Source organism: Patiria miniata, unplaced genomic scaffold (genome assembly GCF_015706575.1).
Source record: "Patiria miniata isolate m_02_andy unplaced genomic scaffold, ASM1570657v1 HiC_scaffold_7, whole genome shotgun sequence".
Taxonomy (NCBI): Eukaryota; Metazoa; Echinodermata; class Asteroidea; order Valvatida; family Asterinidae; genus Patiria; species Patiria miniata.
Window position 1 is genome coordinate 3,142,727 of NW_024037074.1, and position 13,705 is coordinate 3,156,431.

The window sequence follows — 13,705 nt, forward strand, 5'->3', positions numbered from 1 at the left end:
TTTGGCAACGTTTACACGAGTGGGACCGACTGTTTGCCGCCAACGTTAGCGAACGTTAAAGTAACAAAGGCGAACGGTCTTCCTGTGTCGTTCGTTATGTTTTCCAAAATGGCTGAAACACTATATGAACATATAATGATCCTATCGCGGATGAAATCTTCCGTTTTCAAAATCCTTAGGACGCTCATAATTAGGCCTACTGGCAACTTTCACTTCCAGTCACACTAATGTTTTTTTCCCGAGGATTTCAAAGACTGCTATCCAAATAGTGACACTTATAATAATGATTGACATACAGGGCGCCGCCATTATCGACAACAGTTTTTGATGACATTATCATTCCACTTGGCACGTTCACATGGTAGGATGCCTAGCACGCAAGCACGTTCGCATGACTTCAACAGATATTGGATAATTTTGAACAGAATGTCTATTTTTGCATGTTATTAGGCTTACATCAAAGCCACACTGTAAAAGAAAATGATTCTCCTTTTTCGCCAAATCTCTAATCAATATCGATCTCTATATAAGAGAAAGAGTTAAGAGACAAATTTATTTTAAGGCATAAAATTTGATGTATTCAAATTACCCATCAACAAGTAAAGAATAATTTTCGGTTCAATGATATACTTTTGCTTAAAACGGTTCTTTATGGTAATATGATAGATCAAAAGCCACATGCCTCGTGTAGAAATCGTGCCTTTATGAAAAACAAAACAATTAACTTGACTTTGTGACACCTGCTCTAGTCATGAATGACATTGTATTGATTTTCCGGACCAGCTGCCGGAGAATTAAGGTTCAAGGACTGAATTCTCATATCGCGCGTTTCACACAGCCACCATCGATCGCAGCACATTAACATTTCATACATTGCATCCTACATGAAATAAGCATGAATAATAGAAGGGACCGTATGGAAATAATGTATTAATTTTAGCCTATAGACTTGTACGTCATGTTAACAAGCGCTGGCTAAAATCAATAAGCTCAACAAACATTTATCATAATATATATGTTATCATCAATGTATATACCAGTTTCAGGATTGCTATTTATATAATTTCGTGCTTTTGTCATTTGATTTATGTTTTGTAATCTGTTGGTATTATTTTATTATTTTTTATTATGGAATGGTATGGAAGGGTCTTGATAAAACGCACGTTCTCGACAATGGTTCACTATAAATTGCAAAATACGCTTCTTGGGCGTATTTGAAACGCACGATAACAATACTTTTAAGCTCAGATATGATAAAATTGAAACCCAAAATTACGTGTTCAAAGGTGTGTTCAAAGGAAAATTCTCGGAGAAAACAGCAATTTCTGTTATTTTAAAAGTAAAGGGTCAACGTTTAACTCATTAGCCACCGCACTACATTATAAAACCATTAAGTGCTTGGGCGGTTTCGAGCAGTAGGCCTGTACAGGGAGAACATTAGGCAGGACGGTTTGGGGCGGTACAGTAAAACCAAGAGCTGTCAAGAACGACCAAAAGCTTTGGGCATCCTATGTTCTAAATGTAAATTGTTGTTACCTACGACACCAAAAGTACGGTCCGAAAGAAAGAGCAAGATTGTTTTTGAAATCGTACTTACCGGTTCCTCCGTTCTCCACGTAAAGAGTTGTTTCACGGGCGGGCTGGTCATCACGATTGCCGACGTCATATCACGGAGCACCTGCTCAAAGCTCTGAGTCGTCTTGGGGTTGAGAAGTATAGACGCTCGGCTTGTCCTGTGAGTGTTACTGATAATCAGTACCATCCTGGGCTTAGCGTGCCCGACATACGACGTCTCGATCGCCAGGATGGAGTTGACGTTGGGGTTGTGCGGGACGTATTGCGCCAGGGTCGGCAGCGGCTCCCGCTCGCCCGCGATCTGATCCACCGTCTCGTGCCAGCGTCTGGACGGCTCGTTCTGGTAGAGCTCACGGTCCGCACCGCGGACACCTTCGCTGGGTTTCTGGTTCAACCAGGGCCGATCGGCGTGCTGGGCCCTCCCGTACGGGATGTTCTTGGCGAATTGCCCACTGGCGCAGACGTAAGCCCTGCCGTCCACAAGCTCCGCGATGCTTGTGATCTGATCTCCTCCGAGCGAGTACACGTACCGCACGCCGTAAGGCAGGTGGATCTTCTCCGCCAGATACTTCAGCAGCGTGTCCCACAGCCGGAAATTGCGCTGGTTGACCGGCAAGGTCACCCCCTTGAAGTGCTTGTCCCCGTTCCGGTAAAACGTCACCACTTTGGTGGTGAAGCGGCCCTCGTGGGGCGCGGGCTTGGGCGGGGCCGGGGGCTCGTAACGGATCATGGTGTCCACATTGTACCGCGGGAGAGAGGCGGGAACATCGAGCTCCTCCAGGCGGCGATAGTCGTCTTCTAAGCCCGTCCGGAGATCCGGTAAAGGCCCTCTATGATGGTCATCATATTCCCCTTCTGAGCGCTGCAAAGGAGAAACAAATAATATTATTAATTGAAGTCGGTTTAAAGAGCCAGGCTGGGGATGAAAACTGCAAACATTGAGATGTGAGGCCTAATTTAAACCATTTTGCTCAGTGATTCAATCAATAGTTTCCACAAGGTGCTTAGTAAACATTCACCGTGTTTTACTCTTTTACTGGGGTAAGGATACGGCTGTATGATCCCTGCAGATATATCGTGTGACAAACCTGTACAGTTTGCACGCACGACAAGTATAGGGCACAATACAGGTGGATTGCATACCGCCTTAGGGCAGCCTATGATGCTTTTTATGTGCCCATAGAACGTTGTTTTGTCTGGCTATGCTACCTACATTCATCTCCCTTTCTCCAGTCTTTTTCACTTTCAAAAATCGACCTGGATCAATCGAAACGTTCGATTTGAGCGTTGGCCTTCGTCTCTTGTTGTCTTTTCTCTTTCACGCATCAATTCTTCTTCGCAGTCTCCGTGGTTGCTTTTACTGTCATCATGTGTAAACCCTATGCCGATCGAAGTGTGCATGTACCTGTATCATTGGCCGTAATATATTGTCTGCACTGCTCATATATCATCTAACATCTAGAACCTTGGTCTTTCTCACCTCCCCCCCCCCCTCCTCCCCCTCCTCCCCTCCTCCCCCGAGGTTAAGATATCAACATAAGGTTAAGATATCAACAATTACTTTAAAAAATTATATTCATACATTTATATTTCATAAGAGTAGCAGTAAGTTGCACCGGGAGGTGATTGAAAGTTCTACCGGGCGGGGATTGAAAGTGTCTTGCCACAGTCAGTAATAGTTTGGTGGGGCAATGCCACTGCCGGATCGTTTGTACTGTAAGATTACTGGATGCCAACCCCCATCACTTGATGATTTGTATCACTCTCGAGCTAAGAAAAGGGCTCTCTCTACAGGGTGAGTAAAAAAAACTTCAGAAACCCAAATGTCGGGACTATTGTTTTAGTGAAGTTCTGCATTTAGCACTTTCAGAATATAGGATATGAAAGCCCAATTCATAAGCTTTCTTTTGGTACAGAAATCATTCAAATCACTGATGTACTTTTCAAGTTACGGAATTTTAAACACAACAACCGGTTTAAAGTTCTGTCTACGGATCACAAAAATTCAGACAATTGACACACATCCCCATGTGATTTGTTTTCGTTTTGCTGAAAGAACACTAACCTTTTGTGATCCGTGGACGGAACTTTAAAACGGTGGTTGCGTTTAAAATTCCGTAACGTGAAAAGTACATTAGTGATTTGAATGATTCTTGTACTACAAGAAGGTTTATGAATTGGGCTTTCATATCCTAGATTTTGAAAGTGCTACATGCAGAACTTCACTAAAACCATGGTCCCGAGATTTGGGTTTCGGTTTTTTGACTCACTCTCTATTGTAGATGACATGTTCCATCCGGCACACGACTCCTTTTAACCCATGTGATCAAAGAACTGATATCGAAGAAAATTAAATCTGGCTCAAATCGTACTGCACGATAATTTTTTGTCAAAATTCGCTCACTTGAAAACATCTGTGAGAAAAGTTTGCTGACTGGCAATACTGCCGTGTATATATACTGATGCAATAGCAAATCACCAAAGAACACAACATTTACGACAGCAAAATATCCAATATTCTGGTAAGTTTTGGTGCTGAAATACATTGAGGTTTCTGCCTGAAATGGCATCGCACTTTCGCTCACGAATATGGAAGTTCGCATTGACATAAAAACCAAAAAAGGCACCAAAATACCCTTAAAAATGGCAAAACTAAAAAATGAAAATAAGGTTGATACAAAGGTACAATTTTATAAGGACTGCGTTAACAAATACATTGCAATTACATTCAGTGATAATGAATGTACATACTGTCTGCTCATGTGTTACACAAAGGAAAGAAGACCTGTCCCCAGAATTGACGTTAGATGGTTCCATAAGGGTGCATGCAGACCAGTTAATCGGTCCGAAATTGCCTACGCCGGCCAAATCACGATTTGCATGCCCTCAAATTCTTCCGTATTAGAGCATTTTGAAGGCCGTGAACTTGATGATTTGTAAAAAAAAAAAAAGAAGATTGTAAGCCGTGCAGAGGACTGCGAGCTCGTATTTCTGTGAAATGTGGATGATGATTAGTTCTTAAAATGGCTCTATTTTGCAATGCAGCGTAGGCGTCCATTTTCAAAATGGCGATGGGCTTTAGGATTGCTTTTAGGGGTGATCATGTTTGGATGGATTTTCTCCCAAAAGTCATTGGTTCACTTCCGGAAAATTGAACAGAAAATGAAAGATGATGAAATAAGCTTTAATTTTGTTGTAGGCCTACGTCTTGAACACCTCAGAGAGTTCTGAGTATTTTTCCTGAATTTCTGAATTGGGGGCATTTATCATTGGGGTCTAAGTACATTTATTACTGGTCTGCAACCATAATCATGACACAGGGCTCGGGCTCATTATTATGTGAAACGTGCTGCGCATTTTATTTTTCATGAATGATGCACCGGGGCTATCCGTTTGCCATTATCATTTCATGTCCCCGCTGAAACCATTTACGTCTATATTTACTCCCGTATATACCCGGCAGTCATGTATCACCATATCTGCTCCCGCTCGTGTCACACGTTACTGACCTTCGAACAAGAACCCATGGGTACTTAAATTGATCACGTGACATCAGTGTATAAGAAAAGGTCATGCTTATCGTTCTACCGAAAGGACGCCGGCACTTTGGCGCTAATGCATGTCGAGTGGCAGCTCACTGAAATAAAAGACTTCTCATTAGATTCACGTATTAATACACTAGACGCCACTTGGCAGTGTCACACGCACTTGAACTCATCCTGTCGCGTTTTGTGAAGTCGACTACGACAATATTCTTACTTGCAGTGGTACGTGATATCGGAAATAGAAAAAAAAAACTTCTTTGAAATTGAATAAGTTTTTGTCAATATTGTGTGTTTGCTTATTTTAATCATGCATTTAAATGTAGGAATGAAACTCGCTGCTCGTAAAATGGTTTATTTCACCGGATATGAATTATAATTTGCTACACGAGCCAGTACGCCATGTGTCAATCACGTCAGCGATCAAATAATTATGATATTTTCCCAATGAATCTGAAAATATTAAGTAAAGACTCTTTTTCATATTGATGTCAAAAGGATATTTGCCATACACGTTTCGGATATTCCTCGATACGTTAATTACCTAAATTCAAAGACTATTTTTTTCTCTCAAATGCTTTAGTTTGAAATTATGAGTTGATGGTCATAGCTATACTGTATAGGAACAACATGCTATATGTGAACCCGGACAAAGTATAGCAGAATTTGTGTTAGCAAAACTTAAGGGAATATGAAGTCATTTTGGGGTGAAACTAACTATTTCGAGATTTTGAGATTGTCTAAACCAACCTCCTAAAATATGAATATAATCAATCGAGCAGAATTGTGTTTTGTGATCAATTTTTTTGGGGGGTGTATAGAAATTTATAAACCCCCTTCCCCCCCCCCCAAAAAAAAAGAGTAAAAAAAACACATTTCAATACGCGTGTTTATGTTGTATAAATAGGTTTTAAGGGTTTTATCACTTAATCCTTCTCCCAGGGGTGATAGAGTCATGGTACCTTTATGAAAAGCACACATCATTTTGAAGCTTAAACCTCAGGGATTTGAAAATACCTAAGCCAACAAAAACAAACTTGACTTTGTCCTCGTCACCTTGTCCGGGTTTTGTGGGAGCAGTTTACACATTGCTATACATTTAGGCCTATTGATATACTATTTTGAGTTTTAGGTCTTTGCATCGACATTGGGCTCATTCATACTCCGAAGACTTGGGATTGTAAAAAATAAAGAATGAAGAAATCAGTGGCGTATCTAGCTTTTGATGTCAGGGGCACAACCGCACTCGTACATCCCCGCCGAAAATGTAGACATATTTTTTTTTCTCCGGACACTTGGCCTCTGTAAAATATGCATACTGGAAAAAAATGTGCATTTTCACGGCACATTGTAATGGTTTTGGAGCTTGGTTTTCTTTCTTTTTCATGTCTGAACTCTCTAACCATTTATGGAAATATAGTGACTGACAAAATTGTCTTTCAAAAAGAATCCAGCGGGGGGGGGCACGGTGCCCCCTGCCCCCCCCCCCCCCCCCCCCCCGATACGCCACTTGAAGAAATATATCACGATTATCTTTTCCACCTCAATATTTGAAAATGTAATAAGCTCAAACAGGCTATGTTTACCCTTTCCCTTTAATTTGCGGCGCAATGCATCACAAGAAGGGTCCCGAAAACCCTTTTTGACATGAATGTTTACTATATATAGCACATTCATATTACTTTGTTCTTTCAAAAGGGTTTTTTTATGTACCGCGCATGAATTCGTAAGTATAACTGGGCTTACTGATGCGGTCAGGAATAATCTGACGCTTTGTGGAGTTACAAATGTTGTGCCTGTTGCCAGGGGAAAGAGCTTAAAAATAGAATATTCAACAAGGTTTGCCTTTGGATGCTTTTTTCAATGTCGACAGAGAGCTTATTTTGCTTCACGTCATTCTGGGCCAGGGTTGGCGAATTTTTTATATTTAAAAAAAAAATCCAAAAAAAAATTCGGATTTAGGCCTAGGCCTATTTGATTTAAATCAGATTTTTTTAAATTTAAATCAGATTTTTTTTATTTTTTAACTTTCAAATTATTGATTTGTCTAAAAATGTTTCTAAATCGCCCCATCCACCCTTACACCCATCACTAAGGAGTTTACAGGTTCCTATAGTAACCATCATCCACAAACCTCAATCAATTGATAAATGCTTTTGAAAAAAATTGTATTGAATCAGTGATTAAAAAAAATCACTTGATTTCTTCTGTAGTGTACATGCATGTACATCATTGGTTCAATCAATGGTACATTAATACTGAAGACACTTTAAAGGTGCATAGCTTGATTGATACAGCGGAGATACGTTGGGTGTGGATATGAATGAAAAAAAAATTGATTTATGGTACAAGGTACATGTACATGGTTTACCAAAAAATACCAGTACAGTTCTCTATAGGCACGTTGATTTCATTAAAAAAAATGCTTCTAATTTCAAAACCGGCGGCACTGATCCTTGTGTAACTTATTGTTTGATTGATGGTCCTTCGTACAAGGTGGAGAACAGAAATCAGGCCTCGCACCTTTAAAAGGTATTATATAAATCTCAATCTAAATTTTGTATGGAGAAACGTTAGGAATAAGACTATCAATTGGGATTTTATAACACCTTTTGATGGTTCAGGTAAGCCTACACCAGCACAGTTGATTCACACTTACTGTAAACAGATCAAGGAATGATAAAAGCAAACAATCTCGAGTGTGCTGTCTTTAACTTCGAAGAAAAACTCTTAAACTCAGATCCTGACTTTGATCAAAACAATGATTTTGAGTAATTATGCAAAACCTAAATTGAGACAGTGTTGATGAAGTAGGGGTGTTTGAATGTGCTAACAACATCTTACACTTTGTAATTTAAGAGGAATCAGTTGATTTAAATGATTAAAATGACTCTCAATCAATTTAGTTTGCCAAAAATAAGATTTTTTACAAAAAAGTGATTTAAATCAGTGATTTAAAAAAATCATTTGCTTTAAATCGCGATTTAAATTAGTGATCAGCCAACCCTGTTTTGGGCACAAAATGCGATTTCAGCAATCTTCTTCAATCATCTTAAAGCTGCACACAGGATTATTAATTACCCGGAAATTGACCTACCGGTTTACTGAGAAGAGCCTTGCTAAAAGTGAAATTGGGGATGGTACCAAATACACGAAGACACAGTTTTTTACGTACATTAGCAACTCAATCCACTGAGTTAAGGGACTCACAAAAGTGTGCGTATGGTTTCTCTGTGTTCTCATCAGAATATAAATTATCAACCGAGTTCAAACTTCTACATGTTATATTTGTGCACCTACTTCAGATTTTGATCAAGATTTTCATTTTTTTTTGGTCATAAATGACATCTTTAATCCCTACAGTTTCAGGTTTCATTCACAAAAACTTTGATTCTGATGAGTGAAGTGGGAAAAATGATAATTTTGTGTGATCGTTCTTTTGTTCCACAACAGAGTCAGTTATTTCAAAGCCTGTTTTCTCAGTTGTGTAATTTGAACTCCAAGGAAGTATAATTAATATGCAAATACATCATAATCTTCAGAACTGGAGGGGCTATGTAGCTCTATTATATACAAAATAAAAGCTAACATTGGCTTTCTAACCATGTACATAACTCAATTTCACTTCTTTGCGACATAATACCTTTTTTTGTGGAGCCGGTCACCATTTTGTTGCCCCCAACGAAAAACAAAATGCTAAAAAAGCGAAAGATCGATATACTGTTAATCATGCAGTCATAAATTCATTTACGCATCCACTCTACAAGCATCTCGAGTATTTTCGTTACTGCTGCAAGGCCATCGTGCTTCACATCCACATTTATTTTCTGGATTAGCAAAGAATAACATTTTCTTTCTTTATTGCCCATAATTGATCATTATACCACTCACCTATCTGACACCGATGTACTGTAGACTATGCTGCACGCATGGTATGACAAATGTGAGTTATCATCGCCCGTAAAAATCACCGTCCATGGCATGTACTATGAACAGTCGCACGCTCAACATGAAATGTCAATAAATTGTCGAGAGCGTTGCTAGTATCCAAGGGATATCTACGTGATTGTCGTCAAGCTCTAGACAAAAAACCCGGACTTTGGAGCATTCAGTCGTCTGCCAAAATTGCAAACGCCTCGCTGTCGTCATGTACGGGATCCTAGAAACGCCATGATTTGTCAACTTTCGCAGTTTAATTAAAATGTCAGGCGCCCGGCGCGGCTTGGCAAACTCCAGTTGAATGTATGAGTGTGTACTCGCACTGGTGTGTCGAGCGGTTACGGCACATGTCAATAAGTGGCGGTGGTTTTTTTTTTTTCATCTTTCGTCTGCATGTTTCTATAGGTGAGGTTTTTTGTCTTGATGACAAAATGAAATCGCACGGTGTTGGCTACAGGGCCTGACGAAAACAAAACCTTGTTTGTACCTAGTTGTAGTAAGCTTTAAAGGGCCCAAACAATATAATTTGTTTTATATGTGATCCCTGAAATATACGCTTTGTGTTCCATTTAACTTTATGTTTAATCTTTATATAATTATTTTAGGTTTATAATTTGAAGAGAAAAATCCTAATCTGAAGAGTGTGTTCCCGAAGTGACACCACAGCAACAGCGCTCTCAGTTGTCAGGCAAAGTATGAAACATTTTAATGTTGACAAAAGTACACTTTGCATTTTTTTTTCCAAAAAGGGTGTCTCGTAGCTTTTATACATTTCAGAGGAACCGGTCGGTGAAAACTGAACAACGCTCGGTATAGTATTTTCACGAGAAAGCGGATTTGAAGCATTATTTGACGTTGCACAACACTCACACCCATTTTTGTTTTTTATAGAATTACTGAATGGTCTCCTGATGACGAGCAGAGCATACTGTTCGAAACGTCGAGTTAAACCAACTGGTTGTTCTCAGAACCACACAACTCACTGAGAGATATCATTCACATGGTGTTACCGTAAACCTCCCATTCATTGATCATGTCCATCATGCAAGTCGCATTTAAGCATTACTGATCAAATGCGATTGTCTTAGCTTTACTTACGGTGTTTTCTGCATTGTTTTGAATATATTTTGTCACTTTTATATATTTTTTAAAAGAAAAATCAATGGTTTTCTTTAAATCAAAACTACGTTGTATAAAACAGATGGTCCCAGATTTACGATTTTCCGCAGGATATATACCCTGCCTGAAAAATGGCGTAGAAAAAAAAACATACCTGCAATTCAATATTTAGTTGTCAGTGCCACGGTAAACATAATTTATTTCCTCTGGTTTCCTAGAAAATGAATTGACATATTGATCAGTCTGGTGCAGTCAAATTGTATGGCCCTACACGCTGAGATCACAAGACGGTATCGATTCCAGTAATCCGATTATTGTTATTTCGATAACTCCAACCAACTGTTATTGGGTGTATCCAGCAAACAACGATAAACTGATTGATGGTAGCCGCGGCAGCAGCGCCTACATTGTTAATCATTAATCTCAAATTAATTGGAAATTAGCATTTGCAAAATATTAACCATATTTTATATTAAAAGTGGCATTTTGTTCTGGCTGTCAACAAGCGTTGTCTTTTTTTTGCGTTGTTATGATTCTATCGTCGTTACGATTGACCATGTACGCCACGTCTTAATTATAGGAGAACGAAATAGGCGTACCGTCAATTTTGCACAATTCCTGTAATTTGCAGTGGTACGTGATATTGGAACTTACTTCAAAACACATTTTTATTAACTGCATGCAAAAAAAATAAAGAAAAATCTTACTGACTGGCTAATTTCACTATAATAGGAACAATTTGAAAATGCGCAATTTGCGCCGCAGCACCTTGTAAACCCTAAGGCCTATAACTTACGTATTACAAAATGGGTGTCATATTTCTCATAAACTTCAATTACCTGTCTTGAATAATAGACATAATTTCCAGCGCCTTGAGTACCTAATTGTTGGTAGATACGTGCGCTATATAAGACTCCGGTATTATTATTATGAATACAAACATTTCTGAATTAAACAAACATCGTTATCCAGACTTGTTGGAAGTCATAGTGACATGAAAGGTTTGGTATGGAGGTATCCGCTCCGTTCACAAGTACTCCCTCACCAGCAAAGAAAGTACAGTTGGGGGTAACCGACCGACGCCATCTTGCCTGACTGCAATTTTGCCGCGACGCGCGGCCATACCACTGCGTGTACATAGTACAAATCCCCTGGTGTACACAAGGAACGGTGCGCGCCAACCAGCTAAATGTCCCGCCCATGGGACGTCGTTGCTATGTAAAAGGGAGCCCATACACTGATACAATGATGACCATATTAAGGACACAGTCGCAGTCGGACCTTGAATATATTTCATATCAATTATTCACTCGATAGCAATTTGTAGAATCCTTCACCGCCGTCTGCGCTCTATGCACAAATAACCGACTTTAAACACTGCTTGTACTCAGGGGGGGGGGGGGGGAACTGCTATGGCTAATTTTGTCCATGGAACAAAAATCGATAATTGACTTATTAACAAAGACGGGGTAATTGACTATACTCCTAGTTATCACCATTACCTTGTGGGCCTATATATCAAGTGGTGAGTAAAAATAAAAATAGCACACTGGAGGGATTATGTTTTATACCTGCGTTTTCTGTATTTTTGCGTTTCACAAATAAACACAGTTGTCAAATTTTCTATTACAAGCATCTGTACTTGGATTCGGCTACAAGTTAACACATTGGATCTGCCATAGTAGTTTCAATAGTAAACCTGCATTCTACTGTAAAAGGCATTTATAGGATCGTCGCTGTCATCCCAAAAGTAACCTTCCAAATTATTATCTAGAAGCTTCCTTGGATTAACTGGTACTAAACACCTCGTGAAATTATTCCTTCCGGCTTGCTGTCAGTTGTAAGAAATCAAGATGATTACCAACGATCAGTCAATATTGACTGACTTTTGGAAGAAGTGCTATAGACGAAATCGTGTTTCTTGATCAAAAGCTTGTGCATGGTTTTTCACTGTTTTCTCGAAAAGCGTAATATCGACTGAGCTGAAACTTCAACAGGTTAGATTTTGAACATTCCTCTTTGGATTTTGAGTGGTGTTATTATTGGACACGAAAAAAATTGCATGAAAAGCAAATGATCCTATGTGCCTTTGAAACACATTGCTCGTGAGCCAAACCAAAGATGCATCTCCTATTGTACGTGCGCAATGATGATGTTTTCTGATCTACCTGTGTATCATGTGAGTATTTCGGATTAGTCATGTATCATGTTGTAGTCAAACACCAGTATCAAAATCTCCAATCGTATTCTATCAGACTCGGCCTGGTCTTATCGACCCGTCAGGCCACAGCGGGTTGGTTGCGACAACACCTTCGATCAGTCCGCGTACAGCGACCTCGCGACGGATCATGCGCACCCAGCACAAAACGATAAGTTTGTCTGGAGAGGGCGCTATTCACCTTTAAGCGCTCGGGCATTTTAGCTCTTTTCCAATACATCGGATTTGTCCGAGTTGAATTTACCATGAATTTACCTTGAATTTACCTTAAAGTGCCACACTTCTGTCCTCTTCTGGCAGCTTTTGTGGCTGGCTTAAGGGGGGGGGGGGGATTTTTGCCCCATTAAAAACCCCATTATAAACCCATGTGTGTTCTTGGTTGGATTTTGATACCGAGGAGATTGGGTGAAGATACAGGCTCTGGGCTTTGGTCTGATATCTTCAAGGCCCATGATATTAAGGGAGACAGGCTCAATCTTATGCTTTCGTATCGTCAGATTTAATTACACGAAGTCGCAATTTTGAGTAGTTCCATTTGATTTGCTTTTAAATGATTCTGAGACAGTGACGAAGCCGAACTTGAGAGAGGCCGTTGTTTCGAAAACCTGTTTAAAGTCATGCAAAAACAGAGGGCCTAGCGTTATGCGTTTTCACGAGGCATTTTTACATTTCTCCAATTTGACATCATAATGTCTTAATTTTTTTATTGGGCCATTCTAGGACAAGAACTCGACTTTTCTTTAAGAGTGCCACAGAAGGCGTCACTATATCCAGCAGCTCTATTTATGTGGGTGCTTGTAGCGCCCTCAACGTTCTTAACCAATCAGTTAACTTCAAGCAATCTAGGCAGACTTGTATTCGAGTCACCAAATATCGAGTCCGAGTCGAAGTCCGAGTCACCTCTCCCGAGTCCAAGTCCAAGTCCCGAGTCATGCAGGACGAGTCCGATTCCAAGTCCCGAGTCATGCAGGACGAGTCCGAGTCCAAGTCCCGAGTCATGCAGGACGAGTCCGAGTCACGAGACACAAAGGTCGAGTCCGAGTCCGAGTCACGAGACACAAAGGTCGAGTCCAAGTCCGAGTCACGAGTCACATTTAATATATATTGGAAATACATTTTGAGGTACTGTTAAACCCTTCCGGTGTAAATAGTTTCATTTTCACAGCTTTTCTCTACTTTAATTAACTGAAAATACAGACATGTCAAATAAACAAACCACAGGATAAACCATTGAAGTCAAAGAGTTGTACACTCATGAACAGTACTTACATGCGTTTCTTCTGCACTATATACTGAGTATCGCTTGCGTCTT

At 39.9% G+C, this 13,705-nt stretch overlaps 1 protein-coding gene across 4 annotated transcripts in view; it reads right to left on the reverse strand.

Moving 5' to 3' along the window:
- LOC119746066 (echinoderm microtubule-associated protein-like 2) overlaps positions 1-13,705 on the reverse strand; it is a 28,159-nt gene that overhangs the window by 13,113 nt on the left and 1,341 nt on the right. For 2 of the 4 annotated variants that reach the window (XM_038222845.1, XM_038222844.1), the window contains exon 2: positions 1,598-2,437. In XM_038222845.1, the coding sequence (XP_038078773.1) occupies positions 1,598-2,437 (840 nt within the window). Of the gene's footprint in view, positions 1-1,597; positions 2,438-2,594; positions 2,679-9,008; positions 9,445-13,705 lie in introns of those variants that run through there. The other 2 variants (XM_038222846.1, XM_038222847.1) reach the window with 2 other exon arrangements.